Here is a 20,745-nt window from a genome sequence, read left to right on the forward strand (position 1 = left end):
AGGGCCTTCAGCCCCAGCCCACCCACACCCCGCCCACAGACTTCATTCCTCATCTGCTCATTGCTGTTTTCCATGGTTCTTTGGGAGGCACCGCCCTTAATGTCTGCTTTGCCCTCTTGTTGCATCCAGTAGTCACGGATTTGGGAAAGGGAACAGACAGGCAAGGTAGTGCCTGCAGAGAGTGAAAGGGAAGAGGTGAGAAGGGAAGAGAGAAGAAAAAGCCACTTTGATGTAGTACAGCGCTGTCTTAGCCAGAACTGCCCAACATGCTTCGCACAGTTATCTAAGTTCAAATTAAATTAACCAGAATTATATACAATTAAATACTCAGCACCTCAGTCACACTAGCCACATTTCAAGTGCTCAGTTCCCACAGGTGCAGAACATGGTCCTTACCACAGGAAGTCCCATTGGACAGCACCGTGCAGCCGTGGGTTAGAAGAACCATACCCACGTTCCGAAGAGAGCCCTTATCCGGCCGGCATTGCACTTGCCCCCCGAACCACATTGAGGTCAACCCGCATTTAAGTTGATCCGTTCCAATGTGAATTGCTCTTCAGTAAAGTCTGCCACTCAACCCTGAGTGCTTGGTTGGATTCTCATTGTAAATGAATGCTATTGTATTGTATGCAAGTCATTAGAAAAATATTAAAACAATAGACTTCCTATGAAGGAAGAGAGGGTCTGTTTTTAAATGAAGAGACTAAGGGCACCTGGGTGGCTCAGTCGGTTGAGGGTCCAACTTCAGCTCAGGTCATGGTCTCATGGTCCATGAATTTGAGCCCCTTGTCAGGCTCTGTGCTGACAGCTCAGACCCTGGAGCCTGATTCGGATTCTGTGTCTCCCTCTGTCTCTGCCCCTCTGCCACTCATGTTCTGTCTCTCTCAAAAACTAAATAAACATTTGAAAAAATTTAAATCAACAGACTTTCAGCACTTTGGAACCAGAGGTTATAGTGGGAAAACAGTTCTTGGGTGTTCTTAGAGTTTTCCATGAAAATTGACCTTGAAATCATAATTTGCTAATCCTGTGTCAAAGTTAAATGCTCAGACAACCTTACAGGAATGGTTAGAGATGATCACTAATGCCCTAGTTTCTACAATCATCAACCACCTGGATTCTGACTCATGGACAAGAAAGGATTCCACTGCAAAATAATAAATGGACTGATCTCGAAGCACATGCTAAAATTCAGAGAACTCTGTGCTTTGAAGAATTACATAATATAAAAAGGTACTTGTTTTCTCTCTGTGCAAAGCCTCTCTGCATTACCTGTGATGGTTTTTTAAATTTCCTTTTTTTTATACATCTCCCATTCATTGCCACCATAAATGTTTGTGAAATTGACAGATTTCACCTCCAGTTCTTCTTACATATTTGCTACTATCTAAACTAAACTTAGTCTCCTCAAGGTCGAGGACTATGTCTTATTTTTCTTATACCCCAAGCACCTGGTACATATTGGGCACATTGGATGGATGGACGGATGGATGGATGGATGGAAGGACGGAGGGATGGAGGGAAGGAAGGGAGGGAAGGAAGGGAGGGAGGGAGGGAGGAAGGAAGGAAGGAAGGAAGGATGGAAGGAAGGGTGGATGGAAGGATGGATGATGTATCTCCACATGACCCATCATTTTTCTGAGATGAATTGAGACAGATAGGGATAGAAAAGAATTCCCCAGAAAAGGCAGAGTCGGTAGGGGCAGAATTCTACCCTTCTCATACCACCCCTCCTCAGCCCCAGAATTGGAGCTTTAAAACAATCCAGTGTCTTCCCATCCAGAGAGTAATACAGATTGTCCACCTGCTGCACCGAGAGCAAAATCCCAAGCATCACCTGGAATGCTCGTTGCACATCAAATGCAGAGCCTGCCTCCAGTGGTGCCAAGTCAGGGGGTCTGCAATGGCACCCAGGTGATTCTGATACAGGTGGTTGGTGACCTACACTTTGAAAATACCAAAATGCAAACACTTTCCAAGCAACCAGCCACACAACAGGATGCTCCAGCTTATGGATGTGATAAAAATAAAAATAATAACAATAATAAGTCCAAAACCACATTTATGATAATCACAATCTGGAGTTTAAACTCAGAGCACCATGAGGAAACTTTGCAACTGACAAAGAGCTTTGGGCTTCATGTCAGTGCATCCAGCGAAATCTCATGGCCACTGTTTACTTGTGTTCTACTGGCCACTGGCTCACTCGTCCCCAGTTCCTGCTCCCTTCCCCCCAGGCTGGTCAGAGACTCGGGATGCATGTCAAAATGCTGAGAACACTGTAGGGTACAACACACACGTTCGAGATTGCTGATATCATTCTAAATCAGTATGATGAACTGTTTACAAATTGAAGTTTTCAAATATTAGCTTTCTTAAGGGAGCAAGCTGGGGTTAAACATTAAGATCTGGCTCAATATTCAAGAGATGGCGGGGGGGGGGGGCTCAGTCAGTTAAGCCCTCGACTCTTTTTTTTTTTTTTTAATTTTTTTAACGTTTATTTATTTTTGAGACAGACAGAGACAGACAGAGACAGAGCATGAACAGGGGAGGAGCAGAGAGAGAGGGAGACACAGAATCTGAAACAGGCTCCAGGCTCTGAGCCGTCAGCACAGAGCCCGACGCGGGGCTCGAACTCACGGACCGCGAGATCATGACCTGGGCTGAAGTCGGCCGCTTAACCGACTGAGCCACCCAGGCGCCCCAAGCACTTGACTCTTGATCTCAACTCAGGTCTTGATCTCAGGGTCGTTAGTTCAAGCCCCACATTCAAGCTCCATGTCCGGCCTGGAGCCTATTTGAAACATTCAAGAGATAGGCTTGAAATTCACACTGGTGAAGTCAACACACATTTGCTGACTTGCCCCAAACATTCCCTATCAGGGCATTTTCCTCCCCTACTGGAGAAAATGACCAGTCTGCCAAGCTTCTGTCAACCAAGTCTTGACCGTGACAACCTTTCCTCTGATCTAGCACAGAAATAGCTGCCTATCCCTCAGGAAGGACTTATTTAAAGGAAGGGAAGGGCTACCCTGCTGGGTACTGTGATCTCACTCACTCTCTTATCTCTTAATTTAACCACCGCGCTCAGCAAAGTGTTGCCTGCACTCACCTAAAAGCCCCAAACTCTCACCAAAACAGCGACTGGTAACAGGAGGCACACGGCTTGTTCTTTTGCTTCTTATATGCTGTGACCACCCTCCACTGGGGGTCAAATCTCCCCTGGGGTTTCACACCGAGGGAAGACTTTCGCTCTCCCTCTACTCCAGTGGGCCCCCCCAGACAGCATGGTGCATGCACCACGAGGGGGGGGTAATTTGGTACTGGAGCTACACAGAAGAACTTTTCCTATTTGAATAACAATTTTTAATTTATCATATATGACATACATATGAATGCACACAGGCATATATATCATAGACGTCTTAGTGTGATGCTTTTTAAATGGTACATTTACAGTGGATTGGAAGAAAAATAAATAATGGTCATCTACTGATGGAAAGCATGAGAGTGGGCAGAAAGCACAGCATCTTGGTATGACCTTGTCCATAATCCTCCATTATGGAGGATGTCCATAAGACACGTGGAACAAAGACACTCAGTGAATGCTGGACAACAGAAAACCAGAACAGGCTCGGTTCTGTCTCTCAGAACAGGAGAAAACCCGGTGCTGTGACTCTTGTCTATTTGTGTTGTGTGTCCAATTTGGAAGAATCCTTCTGGGAAGCTGCAGCCCAGGTCTTACAGGAAATGGGGAGTCCAGGTAGGTTCTGGACCCTGACGTATGTCCTAGCAAAGGATGTGGATGTAATCGGTTCAAGGTGAACGACAGAGTTGCTGGAAAGGACGCACATGTGCACCTCGCGACCAAGGAAGACGATGTCCAAGTTGAGCACTGCTTGCCTTCGGCCCTATGTTCCCTCACACAACTGTGCACGTCACGGCCGCAATCCTGAATTTCCTGTGCACCTTTAATCTCAGGTTCAAGGCTGTCCTTTACCCATCTGAGCAGAAAAGGAAGACAGTTCTTCCCAGATGCTCTCACAGAAATGCTCTGGGTTTTAAAAGGGCCTATAGAGGGGCCCCTGGGTGGCTCAGTCGGTTAAGTGTCCAACTTTGGCTCAGGTCACCATCTCACTGTCTGTGAGGTCGAGCCTCGTGTCGGGCTCTGTGCTGACAGCTCAGAGCCTGGAGCCTGTTTCAGATTCTGGGTCTCCCTCTCTCTCTCTGACCCTCCCCCGTTCATGCTCTGTCTCTGTCTCAAAAATAAATAAACGTTAAAAAAAATTTTTTTTAAATAAAAAAATAAAAGGGCCTATTGAATTTCTCGAAAACAATTGGATCAATACAAAATGTCACCAGCGGCATGTGAAAAGGTGCTCCTCTGCTGACTGGAAGGGACACAGGAGATCTCTGAATCCATGAGACAAGTGATAAAAGCCGCCCCCCCTCCTGCCCTTGGGCTCTGCAGCAGGGACTGTCCTGAGCACTTTAGACGTTTTAACCTGCTTACTTCTGACACCAATAACAATTGCGTGAGGTAGATATTATTATCATCTCTGTTTTACAGATGAGAAAATTGAGGCACAGAGAGGTTAAGTAACTCGCCTGAAGTCACACAGCAGGCAAGCTGGGAATCTGAGCCCCAGGCTCTCTGGTGTCCACGTCTGTGTGGATAACAGCACTAATGAAGCTGGCTCAGGAGGCAAGGCCTTCAAGATTTCCCTGTGCAGGAGCCCCCAGTTCTGACTGCCCAGTCAACTGGGGCTTTCTTAAAAATGTCCATTTCCAGGCTCCGCACAAACCAATTATGTCAGAACCTTTGGGATGGGCCCTGAGCATTCACCATGTGCGTCAAAGCTCCTGGAGGCTAACAGGCAGCCAGGAAAGAGAACTTCTGCTCTATGCTTCTGCTTCTCATTTAACAGGCAAGAAGACTAAGCTCCGAAGTCAGTGACTTGCTCAGAATCACATAGCGGGAGCCAGAGCTGTGACCCAGGACTGCCACTCCCGGGCTGTCGAAATCACCACTCCCCACAAAACTAAGATTATAACCAGGAATCACTACACTTTACCGGGTGCTCCCCTGTCCCAACAATGTTGCTTTGTTGGAACGCTTCACTGGCCTGCACACCAAGCAAGAAAACAGAGGAAACCAGGCAGCTGGGCGCACAGAGGGCTGAGAGCGCTTATCTGAAGGGGGGTTGTGAGAGGGGCTCTCGCTTCCGGACGTCCGTGTGTCTGCAATGCGATGTTGCTTCTGGAATCGAGAAAATCAATCTTTAAAAAAAAAAAAAAATTAGCAGTACCCTTTTCAGGATGCTTCTCTTTCAGGAGTCAGTGAGTGTTTTATTTGGCTTGAACTAATTACAGGCTTCCTAAACGGCCATTGTCATTCTTGCCACGACTTACAGGGACTATTCCAGAAGTGAAGACTTCTTGCACTTTTAGAAGGAAATGGGTGGCAGGACTGATGCTTATCGATTCCTGAAGAAGCCTGCACAGCCCAGGCTTGCTGCTTCTGGGCTCTCCGGACCGCTGGCTGTGTTTCTGGAAGCCTCCCACACACCAGCAGCCCGCGCTGTAATGAGGTCTTCAGCTACTAAAACTTGCATAAAATATACAACACGCAGCCAGCCGCCAGCTGCTCTGGATCTTGATGAATAATTTAGAAACAAATTACCCTTTTCCAAATGAGTCCCATAAAGTAAGACTCATTGCAAGGCGCCCACTGGGCTTCCCTTTGAGGCTGCGGGGACCCCAGCTGCCGTAACTAAGGCCTAACTCCCCCAGTCCCAGTTTACGAGGCCCTCAGCTGAATTAAACCTGATCAACGGAAATTAAGTGCTCCTTACCCCTCCCTACAAAAGAAAAGCTTTGCAGGCAAGCGAATCTCTAAAATCCATTTCTCTGGGGCATGATCCATCAGACCAGAGCTCTGCTGCAGTGTTACCTTGTTAAGATGTGCAGTTTCAACAGTCGATTTCACTGCATTTGGGGCTAATGGAACTTTCTTTTTTTTTTAATCCTCCCTTTCAAAGCCTGGACCATACTTTATCATATTTAAATAGCTTCAAAGCAAGCTGGACTGGCTCCTTGGAGAAATGGCTGATTCCAGGTAGAAGAGGTGAAATGCATAGGGACTTCAGAACATCATCTTACTAGGCTGACTGCTCAAAAACTAAGGGCCATGTCAAAAAGGACACTGGACCAGCTGGAAGGGATTCCCACTAGCCAAATATGGAGCAACCTGAACATCAAAATGAATAATGACAGGAGCAGATAATAGTGTATTGGATAAAAAGGAGTACATACTAAAACTGTTTTAAAAAAAAAGAAAGAAAAGGAAAAGGAAAAAAAGGCAAAAGAAGTCTCTTCTTTACAGAAGACCACCAACCAACAAATATAGAAAAATTATGGAGCCAGAAAATCATTCTTTTACAGCCACCATAGAAGCAACAGATTTAGGCAATGACTTATTGATGAACACAAAAGCTATGAGGTGAAAGACTGCCAGGAAATGAGACATTCATACAGTATACGCTGATTATGTATTAATTATAAAGGAGAAAGGTATCATTACAACAGAGAAATCATTAACCAAATGACCAAATTCATTACCAATGATAGAGAAAATCGGCATCATGTGCCCACATGACAATACCCATGGCTTGCCAAGAATATTTAGCCCCAAATCAAAATAGGTTTATATCAGGAAAGACAGAAAAGGTAAGGGAGCCATTCAAGAGTAAGGGAAGGAAACAATACACCTGACAGCCAAAGGCAATGCATGGTCTTTGACTGGATACTGGTTTGGAGAAGAAAATCACTATAAAGGATACTTGGGGAAATGTGAATATGGGCTGTATGTTACATAATAGTATTGTGTCAGCATTATATTTCCTGATTGCTGACGACATCATGTGTGGTTAAGTAGAATGTCTTTGTTCTTATGATACACATGCCAAGGTATTTAGGTATTTATTTAACAGAAGCTCTCAAATGGCTCAGCAAAAAGAAAAAGCTGAGAGAGGGGCAAACAGGACAAAATGTGAACATTTGTTGTATCTAGGCGAAGGCACACAGGTATTAATTGTACTGGTCTTGCAATTTTTCTAAAGGTTTTAGTTGTTCAAAATAATAAACTGGAGACAGAAAAGCAAGCTGGGTTTGAATTCTCGTTTTATCTTCTTACGTCGTCTTAGCAGAGAATAAGCCAAATTCCCTTGAATTTAATAAGCTAAAATAAATTAATCTTGACTTAAAACCAAAGAAACACAGATTTCGGTGTCCTTCACCCTCAAAAGCATTGATAGTCACCAGATCCAGGTCAGAGATCTGCCAGCCCTGGATCTCCTTTCCCATTGGCAACAACCAGCTGGCACTGATAGAGCTGTTCCATGTGGATGGAGCATGATGTCTGGTTCCCAATGGGCCCCTCCACTCCATCTTCTACCTGACACATGTATTCACTTATGCTTTCGTTTCTGTTGTCTGCCTGGTCTCTGGGAGCATCTGAATCAGAGACAAGAGGCAAAGTTTTAGCAATGGTGAGACAAGCTTGTGCTCGTTGCACCAAGGACCAATCCCCACAGTGCAAAGCACAGAACTGTTGGTACTGACCACAGGTTAGTCTCTGACTGGCTTTTTATAGGTTCACAGAGATATCATCTGTGATGACGAGTTCACTTGTGTCCCCCTAAAATTCATGTGTTAAAGTACTAACCCCCAGTATTCCCAGAATGTAACCTTATTTGAAAACAGAGTATTGCAGACGCAATTTAGTTAAGATGAGGTTATACTCGATAGGATGGGTCCCATAATCCAATATGAGTGGTGTCCTTATAAAAAAGGGAAATTTAGGGGCACCTGGGTGGCTCAGTTGGTTGAGCATCCAGCTTTTGGTTTTGGCTCAGGTCATGATCTCATAGTTCATGGGTTCAAGCTCTGCATCAGAATCTGTGCTGACGGTGTGGAGCCTGCTAGAAATTCTCTCTCTCTCTCTCTCTCTCTCTCTATCTCTCTCTCTTTCTCCCCCCCCCCCCGCCCCTCCCCCACCTCTCTCTCTCCCTGTCTCTCTCTCTTTCTCAAAATAAATAAATTTTTAAAAAATTTTAAAGGGGAAATTTGGACACAGACAAGCACACAGAAAGAGTGAGTGTCATCCTGTGAAGATGACAACAGAAGTCAGGTTGCTACTTCTACAAGCCAAGAAACACCAAAGACCACCAGCAAATACCAGAAGCTAAGAGAGAGGCCTAGAGATCATTCCCTTATGGTTCCTGGAAAGAACCAGGCCTACCAACACCTTGATCTCAGACATTCAGCCTCCAGAGCTGTGACATATTTCTCTGGTATAAGCCACCCACTTTGTGGAACACTGTTATGGAAGCCATAGGACACTCCCCCATCCCCCCACGTGGCTGCCCACATGCCCACACAAGTGAAACGCAGAGCTGACAGGTGAGCAGATTCTGGAGACAGACCAGCAGGGCCATCTCTGCCATTTACTAGTTCTGCGGACACAGGCAAATTCCAAACCATACTATTTCCCTGTCACCTCGCCTCTGCAACAGAAGTAATAACAGGGTCCACTCATAGACCTGCTGTGCATGTTAATTCAGTTAACATCTGAGAAGCACTTAAAACAGAGCCTTTACTTGGCAAATGCTGTGTTTCTTCTTCTTCTTCCTCCTCTTGCTCCTTCTCTTCCTCCACTTGCTCCTCCTCCTCTTCTCCTTCCTCTTCTTCATCATCAATCTTTCTCTGGCTATAACTCCAAAGTTCTGAACTTTGGAAGATCTCAAGTAAAGGTGTTTTTGTATTGGGAAACTCTTTGGACCAAGAGAGAACCCCTACCTGGCTTCTAGGTCCTGCTCTGCCCCACCCAGAACACAGCACCTCTCTAGGCCTCCCTTTCAGTCCTCTTTTGCAAAATGAAAGACTGAAAGTTGATCTCCAGTCCTGGCCCCACGTTTACTTCTTGTTCCAGGCTGACAGAGTTCAAGCAGGCTCTGCAGCCCTGTAGGCTGTGTGGTTAGAGTTTTTGGTATGCCAAGGACCCTACAGAAGGTTCTCTTGGGAATCTAAACTCTAAATTTATGTCATTTAGTTGAGTTTTTAGTTATATTTTTTAAAATATAAGACGTGGTGCCTTCAAATACACTGTAGATTTGTTGGGAGAAAGAAAGAAAGAAAGAAAGAAAGAAAGAAAGAAAGAAAGAAAGAAAGAAACCATATGCTACTAAGATTGGAAGGAATCCAAGAGGGCCTGCACACCCTCCTCAAATATTAGAAGAGCTTGCCCCATACTGGCCAAGAGGATGGGATCAAACTGGAACAACAGATAAAAGCTACAGAGAAACACTGACTTCAAGTGTTTATCCCTGAACCTGATGTGTTTTATGATAATTGTCAAGGTTCTTAATGGTTTCCATAAGGAAGTCAAAAATAAAAACACTTGGGGCGCCTGGGTGGCTCAGTTGGTTAAGCCTCTGACTTCGGCTCAGGTCATGATCTCACAGTTCGTGGGTTCAAGCCCCGCGTCGGGCGCTGTGCTGACAGCTCAGAGCCTGGAGCCTGTTTCGGATTCTGTGTCTCCCTCTCTCTCTGCCCCTCCCCTGCTCACGCTCTGTCTCTCTCTCTCTCTTTCAAAAATAAACATGAAAAAAAAAGAGAGACACTTGAAGATGAAATTTAAAAGCAAGTGGAATTGCGGCATCATTAAGCTGACACTAATTTGTCTCCATCACCATCCCTACCTAAAATCAAGGTCACCGTACAATTTTCCTAGGCATTGTTGACTGAGAGCACCCCATATGAAATATAAAAGCATGCAACAATATTTTTATTTTATATAAAGCAAAAGGTCTTCACTTACCCAAAGGAGGCTGAACCACAGTAAGATTCACAGTTACAGACTTGTGGGCATGCAGCCCTTTCATGGTGGCCACACAAGTCAAAGTCCCGTTGCCCTGTGGTGTGAGAGTCAGGACGCTCACTGCACTTTGGGTATTGTTGGGCTCCGGAACGGAATGATAGCTCGAGTGGCTCACGGGAACGCCGATATCCCAGGAAATACCTGGGGGCGGGATCCAGCCCCATGCGTGGCAAGTCACATTACAAGGTTCATCCTCCGCGACTACAAGGTTGCCTCCGGGAATGAGCAACGCCCCCATAACTAAAGAAGAAAAGAGAAATGTTCCAAAGGGGTGACCATACCTCTGTTGGTTCCAGGTTGTCTTTAATTTTCCCCTTGGATCGCATTTCATGAGAGCCATCTTCCCGAGGCCAAACTGGCTGTGTCTGTATCGAGAACCTTAACTCAGGTTTGACCTGTGTCTTTATTTAGACCTGCCAGGTTCATGGAAGAAGGGGAGATTGCTCACCAGAGAACATATAATTCCAGAGGAAATGAATAAATAAAAATCGGGATCCAGGAGAATATGAATTCTATGGGAAAGAGAGGGCAAGTGTGCCTGCCAGAGTAGGCTACTCAGTCACTCAAGTGAGGTTGCAAAGTTGTCCTGGGCTCTCCTGGGAGCAAAAACAAAAAGGGAAAAACCTTTATACATTCTTTCCATTGTCAGGAGAACGTATCTCGGGGTCATGGGAAGCAAGTTGCTCCTGGCCTTTGGTCAGTCAGATGCATTTCATTTTATTTGGGGGGTCATACGTTTCTAAACAGAACTTCCTATAGTATTTCCTTAAAATGTTTTTCCAGTTGCAAATGAATTCAAAATCAAATCTAATATAATTATAACAATTGCCCAAAATTATGTACCAGAATATAATAGATAAATTAAAAACCTTACGGTTTTTATGAATGGCCTACCTGCATATGTCAATGTTCACACTATAAACAACCTATACGAAAATAGGACTTGTGTGTGCTAATATTAATAAAATAACCTGAGGATTGGCTCCAGTAAAGACACAGCCTTAGTGAAACATCCAAGCATCCAAATTAAAATATCCTCCCTGTTGTATAATATAATGGGAAGAACACTGGACTAAGAATCAAAAACTCAGTCTCGGGGCACCTGAGTGGCTCAGTTAAGCAGCCAACTTTGGTTCAGGTCATGATCTCAAGGTCCATGAGTTGGAGCCCTGCATCGGGCTCAGTGCTGACAACTTGGAGCTGGGAGCCTGCTTCAGATTCTGTGTGTGTCTCTCTCTGCCCCTCCCCTGCTTGCACTCTCCCTCTCTCTCAAAATAAAATAAATAAACATTAAAAAAAAAAACCCTCAGTTCTCAGTCAAATTGCCCTCACCTGGGCAATCACTCTCTGTTTTTAAAGGTCAGATGAAACAATCTGACTAGATCAGTGGTTTTCAAATGTTTTTGTTTCAGTACTCTTAAAAATCACTGAGGACTCCAAAGACATTTTGTTTATGTTCTATCAATATTTACCATACTTGAGCGGCACCCGGGTGGTTCAGTTGATTAAGCATCTGACTCTTGATTTTGGCTCAGGTCATGCTCTCATGGTTCCTGAGTTCAAGGCCCACATCAGGTCTGTGCTGACAGCATGGAGCCTGCTTGGGATATTCTCTCTCTCTCTCTCTCTCTCTCTCTCTCTCTCTCTCTCTCTCTCTCCCCCCCTCCCCCCCCGCCCCCCCCCTGCTTGTACGCTCACTCTCTCCCTCTCTCAAAATAAATAAATAAACTTTAAAAAATATTTACCATACTTGAAATTAGAATATTTATTTTTAAAGATATTTAAAATAACAATGACAAATCACTACATGTCACCGTGGATTACCATATTATGATGAAAAACACCTGTGTTTTTAACCCAACATAAATTATTGAGAAGAATATCATTGTTTTAGATTTCTGCAAATCTCTTTAACGTCTAGCTGGATTCTCATATCTGGTTCTGCATTCAAGCTGTTGCAATATATTCAATAAATGGCTTTACTGGAGTATATTTTTAAAACTGACTTCACATGGAGGTGCCTGGATGGCTCAGTTGGTTAAGCCTCCGACTTCAGCTCAGGTCATGATCTCACAGATCATGAGTTCGAGTCCCGCACTGAGCTCTGTGCTGACGGCTCAGAGCCTGGAGCTGCTTTGGATTCTGTGCCTCCCTCTCTCTCTCTGCCCCTCCCCTGCTCACTCTCTGCCTCTCAAAAGTGAATAAACGTTTTAAAAAAAATGTTTTTAACAAATAAATAAATCTGACCTCCCATGGATATATAGGTGAAACAGTGAGAAGGTTTTTCAAATAATCACATATGTTCCTTGATATTGTACCAACACTTGGCAAGCAGTGATTTCTTACAGGGTAGTTGCACTGTGGAAACTGAAACTATATAAAGGAACTCTCATTCTCTTTGACATACAAACCCATTGCTCTATCTGGCGCTTTCATTGACCTTTCACTTTTGCATGACTTTGTATCATTATACATCAGTTATTGGGAAAGACATCCCGTGGGCACAAGTGAAATGAGCGTAGGAAAGGCAATTCACATGTTAGTATTATAATGGAAGCAGTCGTGACCTTACGGACCCTGAAAGTTCTAGGGGATGCCCAACAGTTCCCAAACTAGATGGAACTGGGTCAGCTCTGAAAGCTCTTCTTACTCTAAAATGTTAAATTTCCAACCATTCCTTTCCTCAATAGTCTCTCGGAGTAAGTAAAGCCTGTTTGCTAATGCAGGGATTACTGTAAACGCAACAATGCAAGGGAAATGGATTTGTTCCTTACATGTAAAGGGTTTTGTACTTATTCCTTCTTCTCCACTCACTGTTTCATTTGGTGGAGAGGTTTAAGATGACAGAAACTGGAAGGAGCGGTATTGCCTCAATTAATAAGGGACGATCTTGAACTCAAGTCTACTGGCCCTCGAAATACAAGGGGTCTAGAATTTGATGTGTGATTTAATGGGCAGACTTGGCAATGGATGGACAAATGCAGCAACCGGAAGCATTTCCTTTCTCTACACATATTTGTGATTCAACTTTTCCCACTGGCTTTCACAAAGCTTATCGCATAGCGCAATGAACACTCTATACAAAGGTGATGACTGTAGCATTCACACAGATCTAAGATGACTCTAGAGGGAGCTATGTAAGCTCTCTTTTTCTTGCTGACACATGAGCTGGAAAAAATAAATCTTCAGCTAAACCATTTTAAAAATAACATGGATGTTTCCTCTTTCTTCAAGATTCCTTTCCCTTGAAAGAGATCCTGTTGCTTAGAGAACATTTGTTCCTCTGGGAACAAAGAGCCATTCAGACCACTGGAACCCAGGTAATACGACCAAGTTCGGTGGCCGGTCTGTGGGTTCCTTCCGCATGACCTTGGGAAAGAATTTATCATCCCAAATGCTTAATCTTCCATGTGTAGCAAAACTAAAAGCTACGGTAATTGCCAACCGACAAAAATGCACGTTTAGGCACAGACAACTTTATAGATGTGGAGCTTTGAGCAAAGCTGCTATAAAAACACATGGATCTATGAATTTGATGTGCCATGAACATATCGATTAAGTCAGGCCTCTGGCCCTGTGTCCTTGATCCAGGTGTCCCCCTCCTCTCTCATTTCCCCCCTTGGCCTAGCATCCCCAAACCTTCGAAGCACAGAAGGGCACCTCAACACGGAGTCATCTGTACAGGCTTTGCTCTTTCTCTATCTCCCCTCCCAATTCAAACCTGAACTTGTCTCCCTCACAGCACCTGGCAGCATCTCCAGGCCACTCATGTTATCCCTGCATGTGCATGGTCTACTCTTCCCGGGAGGTCCTTGAGGACAGGACTCTGTCTTCTTCTATCCACCTTTGAGTGCATTTCCAGATGCCCAACACAATGGTGTGCTCCTATCAGGAATGCGATTGGCCGTACGGAGATGGCCATGACCCAAGTGCTGTTGTAAAGACTTTATTGGACCTACGCAGTTGATCCCACAACAACCCTCTGATGAGGAAACTAGGGCACAAAGTCATTAAATAACGGCCAAGGTCACACAGTTAGCAAGTGATACAGCTGGAATCTGAACCTAGCATTCAGGCTCCCAAGCCTGCATTATGAACCACCAGCCCACGCTGGCTCCCAGCTCCACGTGCGATAAATTGAATCAAACAGGACTTTGGGGTCTTCAAGCCATCGTCAGTCACTGCTTCGTCTGACCCTCACAGTACACCTGTGAGGTGGGGCGGGGGAGCCTTATCCTTCTTTTAAAGATGAAGAAGTCGGGCCACCTCAGGAGTCACTAAGTTGGTAACTGATGACAGCGAACCCAGAACTCGTGTCTTTGATTCCATTTTTCCTGTGTTCTTTCCCATATGCCACAAATCATTATGGTAAGAATCTGGTCATGCAAACTAAGCCAATAATCCAGGTAATCTCATAAAAATCACTATTTTGAAAATATCATTAAGCCATATAAAATTAAAGACACATAAAAGTAAAGGGACAACATTTTGGCTAAGTAAAAAAAGAAAAAAAAAAGCAAGTAGAAATAGGTAAACCTGCATTCCTACCAAATGTTATCAAACTGGATTTGATGCAACATGAACACAGATCAAATGTTTGGAAATTTCTCCTAGACAAGCCAATAAATAGACATAAGAAAAAATTTCAAAATACGACGTGGTTTTCTTAAGAAACGCTGCCACAGAAATCAGGAGCTCAACTAGCTCCAATGCATCTACAAATACCATATAATTACATTTTACGAATTGCAAGGTGATTAAACTTTGATAAAGATGTTCTGAATTCTTGTAAAGCATCCTTTTATTTTTCTTTTCGCTACATACCATGATTTAGAGCACCTCAAAATCACCTCTGAAAATGAAAAATAAACTATCCCTTGTGATAAATTTCGCTTACTCTTTTCCCTAAAATGTTTGGTATAGTTAGTGAACACCCACCTTTGACTACAAGAACCGCTGGGGGCAGGAAAGAGTAAAGGATTGGGAGAACTCAACTGGAAAGAGGAAAAGGGTAAAAAAATCATGATTCAAAGTGCATACGTGACATAAGGCGAGGAAAGAGCAGCAAGTATATAAAACACTAGAGAAACGGCAGTGATGGGCAACTATTCCTAAATCAAAGAGCAGTGGCCACAACCGGCCTGGGAGAATCTGGGGTGTATGTCCACAAAAGCTCTCGGTGGGCTAGCGATGGGAAAGTGATAAGACCTGTCTTTAAGAGTCTTAGTGAAAGAAAAGAGAAAGGAAAGAAGAGATGAGGTAGGGGAAACAGAAAGAAGGGCAGAAAGAGATTCGGTGAAGAATTGGGGTAAGAAACAACAAACAACAAAACAACAGGCATTCATACTTCTAAGCCTAACACGCTGAGGGCAGACCCTGGATGCGTGCAGGGTCCTCCTGTGCCCCTGGCATCCAACGCAGCCGCCTCCACCTGCTCCGCTCAGAGCCACCTGTGCACCCACCTTGCACTGAAAGGAAAGCGGATGCATCGCGGTCACTGTTCTGGAGGCTGCACTTGATGTGCCCCGCGTCACGGAGCTGCACATCATGGATTATCATCTCAGAGATGGAGTTGCCGCCCTCTTGGTAGCTCGCAGAGGTAAAGCGGTCGTTGGTGATGATGGGCTCTGAGGGCGTGATGCTCAGAACCACCGTGCCATTCAGAGCCCACATGATGAGCTTCCAGCCCTGTGAGACCGTGCAGTTGAAGCGAGCCTCCGAGCCCTCCAGCACCGTTGCATTCTTGGGACCTTCTATGATGTGATAGCTGGATCCAGAAGCTGGAAGGCAACCGGTGTTTCAAGGCGGTAAGTGAACAAATGTGTGTAAGTCTAAGGTAGGGTTTAACCCTTCTGTATTCACCAGCCGTGGCCTCTGGATGGCCAGTGGCTCAGACTCCATGTCTTCCTGGTCCCAACACCATGTCTCCCCGGTGGACAGGAAGCCACGCATCCCTCCTTTCCATCCGCCCCCTCCACATCTCAGAGCACCTCCCAGCAAGACTGCTCCTCTACCTCCAGAGCGATGTTACCTCGATCCCAGCCTGGCCCTGAGAGCTCCCGGGTCTATTGGAGGCAAGTTTTCACCTTCCCTATGAAACGAGGGTTATCCTCCAAGGAAGTTGGGCAGGGTCTTTGATTTCCACCCCCGTGGAAATCCTGGGGCTCAGAGGGGAAGGTGGAAAACAGTCTCTCTTCATGAAGAGAATGGGGACCCCAGCATGCTGAGATCATAGCCCACTGCATGCCCCTGCACTCCTTAGAGCCCCCAGATGGAATCCTTAGGACAGTGTCGAGGGGTGGAGGATAAACAAGGTTGAGAGAGAAGGAGTCCAGCTGGAGAGAGGCAAACGTTGCATCTGAGTACACGGTCGTGGAGTGATAGGTAAGCCAGTCGCCAAGTATCAAGAGAACTGTACTACCATTGATTCCGTGCCTCTCCTCTTAAGGACCAGAAGAGACACGGGTGGGGAAATACAAAGAGGGAAAACAGGCAGAAGGATAGGGGAGTGGGTTCCCGTAATGACGAGAACAATCAAGCAATGCTTCTGGCAGGCTGGTAAAAAAAATCCCGCCATATCTAGTGTTGGGTTCAAAACTCCAGCAGACAGGCAGGTGGCTCAAAAGCAGAAGCCCATGGACTGTCAGGTGGGGCTCCTGGCTCACGGGGCAAATTATCTCAACTTCTCCATGTCCCACTCGCCTCAGCCACAGAACAAGGGCACTGGCACCACAGTGGATTGTTTCAAAAACCAAATATGACAGTCCATGTCAAGCCCTAAACGTGACCCTCAAACACTCAGTAAACATTCATGAGCATATAACCTGCAAGAAGGAATGTGTTGATTTTGTAAGATAAGCCAAGAGTGGTGTAGATTTAAGTAGAATTGTTTCTTTCACACTCTCCACAACATTCAACCCTTGGCTCCCCAGATGCACCATAATGCCGGTTTTACCTGGAGTGACAACTTGTTTTTCTTTTTTAAGTTCATGTATTTATTTCGAGAGGCAGAGAGACAGTAAATGCGAGGGGAGAAGGGAAGAGAGAGAAGGAGACAGACAATCCCAAGCGAGCTCTGTCCTATCAGCGCAGAGCCCGATGCGGGGCTCGATCTCATGAACCTGAGATCATGACCTGAGCCAAAATCAAGAGTCAGATGCTTAACCAACTGAGCCACCCCGGTGACCCTGGAGTGACAATTTCTAACTGGTCTTCCACACAGTGGACACCAAGGGCTCTCCAGCTCACATGAAAGGAATCACGATAACAGGGGATGAAGCATGTTCGGCACTGGAAGACCTCAAGAAAAATCTTTTGTCCATTTAGGACAGATGTTCTAACCGCCTTAGAGGAGCCAACTGGCAGCCAGGGCTTTTAAGAGCTTCCCATGTTTGTAATAATAATTCGATATAGGGAGGACGGCAGCCCGCACCCGGCCTGAGGAAGGGGAGGAGGGAGGATGAGGAGGGTGAGCAGCCTGTGCCCCGCCTGAGGACCAGGACGAGGAGGAGGAGGGCTGGGAACCCTTGCATTGAAATATAATCATCAGGAGAAGAGCCAAGATGGCGGAACAGCATGGAAGTTTTTTGTGTGTCGCATCCATGAAATACAGCCAGAACAACACTAGACCATCCTGCACACCTAGAAAACTGACTGGAGGATTAATACAACAATCTGCACAACCTGAACCACAGAACTCAGCAGGTACGTGGCGCGGAGAGGTGAACGTGGGGAGAGAGAAGCCGGCAGCGGGCAGGAAGCCGCCTTTGCAGGCAGGGAGAGGACAGAGACTGGGAGGGGGAGGGGGCAGAGAATACGGAAAAAGAGCCCCTCCCCAAAAGCAGCTGGAGAGAAAGTGGAAAATTGGAAACAGCCGCAGGGACTAAACTAAAAAGGGAGAAAGGAGAAAGGAGAGGGTTTAAATTCCATTAAGACTGTAAACAAGGGGAGCGTAGAGTCTGCAACTCCACAGCTCCATACCTGGAGGTGCTCTGGTGGGAAAGGCGAATCCCCAGGAACAGAGTGGGGTCCGGGAGGTTCTCGGGCCACACAGGGAGAAGTGGTTCCACTGCTGGAAGGACATTTGGTGGAGACCGTTGAAGCCACCTGGTCCCAGCAGGCCCCGGAAAACGGCCAGATTCGCTGGTGCCGGAACAAGGTCGTTAAGGGTAAAGCCTGGTGCCAGATGTGTGTTGTGATCTTCCATAATCCCTGAAATTCTGCTGCTACACTATCTCACAAACTTTTTATGGGGCAGGGTGGCACCTGGCCGCAGTCTCGGGGCACCGGCAACAGCAGGGTCCAGCGGGCGTTCCTGGCTGCAGCCGACATTGCTCGCTTGGCCATGGCTCGGTGAGACCCTCCCGCAGACGGGCGGAGCGGGTCAAAGCCGGGGTCCTTGGGAAGTAAGGGGCCGGGGAAAACAGCCGCATCTGGGACAAAACCCGGGAGAGAGGTACTGCCTGGGGCCTGGTCACGGAGAGTGGAAAAGCGGGGAGTGGACGAGAGCTGAAGACAGAGGACGGGGCACGATTGCTGATGGGGAGAACAGACCGGGTAGCTGGCTGGCGCCATTTTTACCACTGCCGCGCAGGCGCACAGGCACCTACGAGCCCCGCAACACTCCACCCCAGTGAGCTGAGCAGCGCCATCTAGTGGAGAGCGGAGCTGTTGCACGGAGCCCCGCCCAACCGGGCCAACCTCGCCGCCTACTTAGTTTATAGACTATAAAGCACTACGTAGTCTGACTTTTAGGGGAAAATGAAGTGATTTCAGTCCTATTTCAATCTGTTAGCAGGCCCATCTATTCAATTTTCTTTTTTTTTCTTTTCTTTTACACTATTCTTTTTCTTGAATAGAGAAAGAGAAAAACTTCATGTTTATTTTCAATTTTTATTAAAAATATTTTTCTTTAATTGTTTTACTATATTTTTTACTTTTGTGTAAATTTTATCAAATTCTATCTTACTTCCATCATTCCATTTTAGTCTACTTCAGTGTATTCACCTTTTCAAATTTGCAAACGATTTCCTTGCTTTCTTTTTTCTTTTTCTTTTTCCTCTTTTTCGTTTCTTTCCTTTTTCTTGAATGCAGAAAGTGAAAAAATTCATTTTTACTTTCAATTTCTATGAAAAATGTTTTTATTTAGTTTTTCTACTATATTTTTTGCTTTTATGTAAACTGTTGTGAATTCTATTTTACTTCCATCATTTCATTTTAGTCTACTACAGTGTATTCACTTTTTCAAATTTTCCAGCGAGTTCTTTTTTTTCTCTCTTATTTCTCTTTTTCATTTCTTTTTTCTTGAATACAGAAAAAGAAAAAATTCATTATTTTCAATGTTTATTTAAAATATTTTTCTTTAATTTTTTCCTACTATATTCTTTAATTTTGTGTAAATTTTTTCCAATTCTATTTTACCCCCATCATCTCATTTTAGCCCACTTCAGTGTATTCATTTTTTCAAATTCTCAAACGATTTCCTTTTTTTTCTTCCACCCCCCCCTTTTTTTTCTCTAATCTGTCAAACCACTTTCAACACCCAGACCAAAACACACCTAGGATCTAGCATCATCTATTCGATTTGTGTGTGTATGTGTGTCTGTGTGTGTGTGTGTTTCATTTTAATATTTTCTTAACTTTAATTTTTTAACTTCAATTTTTCTACCTCATTAATTCCTTTTCTCCCTTCAAAATGACAAAACAAAGGAATTCACCCCAAAAGAAGGAGCACAAAGAAACGACAGCCAGGGATTTAACCAACAGAGATACAAGCAAGATGGCTGAAGCAGAATTTAGAATCATGATAATAAGAATACTAGCTGGAGTCGAAAATAGATTAGAATCCCTTTCTGCAGAGATAAAAGAAGTAAAAACTAGTCAGAATGAAATGAAAAATGCTATAACTGAGCTGCAATCACGGATGGATGCAGCAGCGGCAAGGATGGATGAGGCAGAACAGAGAATCAGCGATATGGAGGACAAACTTATAGAGAAAAACGAAGCCAAGAAAACGAGGGAGATTAAGGCAAAAGAGCACGATTTAAGAATTAGAGAAATCAGTACTCATGAAAAAGGAACAACATGAGAATAATAGGGGTCCCAGAAGAGAAAGGGAGAGAAATAGGGGTAGAAGGGTTATGTGAGCAAATCATAGCAGAACCCTCTCCTAACCTGGGGAAAGATACAGACATCAAAATCTAGGAAGTACAGAGGACACCCATTAGATTCAACAAACACCAACCATCAACAAGGCATATCATAGTCAAATTCACAAATACTCAGGCAAGGAGAGAATCATGAAAGCAGCAAGGGAAAAGAAGTCCCTAACCTACAAGGGAAGACAGATCAGGTTTGCAGCAGACCTATCCACAGAAACTTGGCAGGCCAGAAAGGAGTGGCGGGATATATTCAGTGTGCTGAATCAGAAAAATAGGCAGCCAAGAATTCTTTACCCAGCAAGGCTGTCATTCAAAATAGAAGGAGAGATAAAAAGGTTCCCAGACAAACAAAAACTAAAGGAGTTTGTGACCACTAAATAAGCCCTGCAAGAAATTTTAAGGGGGTCTCTCTGAGGGAAGAAAAGATGAAAAAAAAAAATATATATATATATATCAAAAGCAACAAAGATTAGAAAGGACCAGAGAACACCACCAGAAACTCCAACTCTACAAGCATCATAATGGCAATAAATTCATATCTTTCAGTACTCACTCTAACCATCAATGGACTCAATGTTCCAAACAAAAGACATAGGGTAACAGAATGGATAAGAAAACAAGATCGATCTATATGCTGTTTACAAG

General features: G+C 44.8%; 1 protein-coding gene across 3 annotated transcripts in view; it reads right to left on the minus strand.

Moving 5' to 3' along the window:
* Window positions 1–20,745, minus strand: part of IGSF5 (immunoglobulin superfamily member 5) — a 51,126-nt gene that overhangs the window by 17,924 nt on the left and 12,457 nt on the right. For all 3 annotated transcript variants that reach the window (XM_049627844.1, XM_049627846.1, XM_049627845.1), the window contains exons 3-4: window positions 15,403–15,720; window positions 9,881–10,180 (exon numbers count right to left, since the gene is read on the minus strand). In XM_049627844.1, coding sequence (XP_049483801.1) covers window positions 9,881–10,180; window positions 15,403–15,720 — 618 coding nt within the window. The remainder of the gene's footprint in view (window positions 1–9,880; window positions 10,181–15,402; window positions 15,721–20,745) is intronic.

Source organism: Panthera uncia, chromosome C2, assembly GCF_023721935.1.
Source record: "Panthera uncia isolate 11264 chromosome C2, Puncia_PCG_1.0, whole genome shotgun sequence".
Taxonomy (NCBI): Eukaryota; Metazoa; Chordata; class Mammalia; order Carnivora; family Felidae; genus Panthera; species Panthera uncia.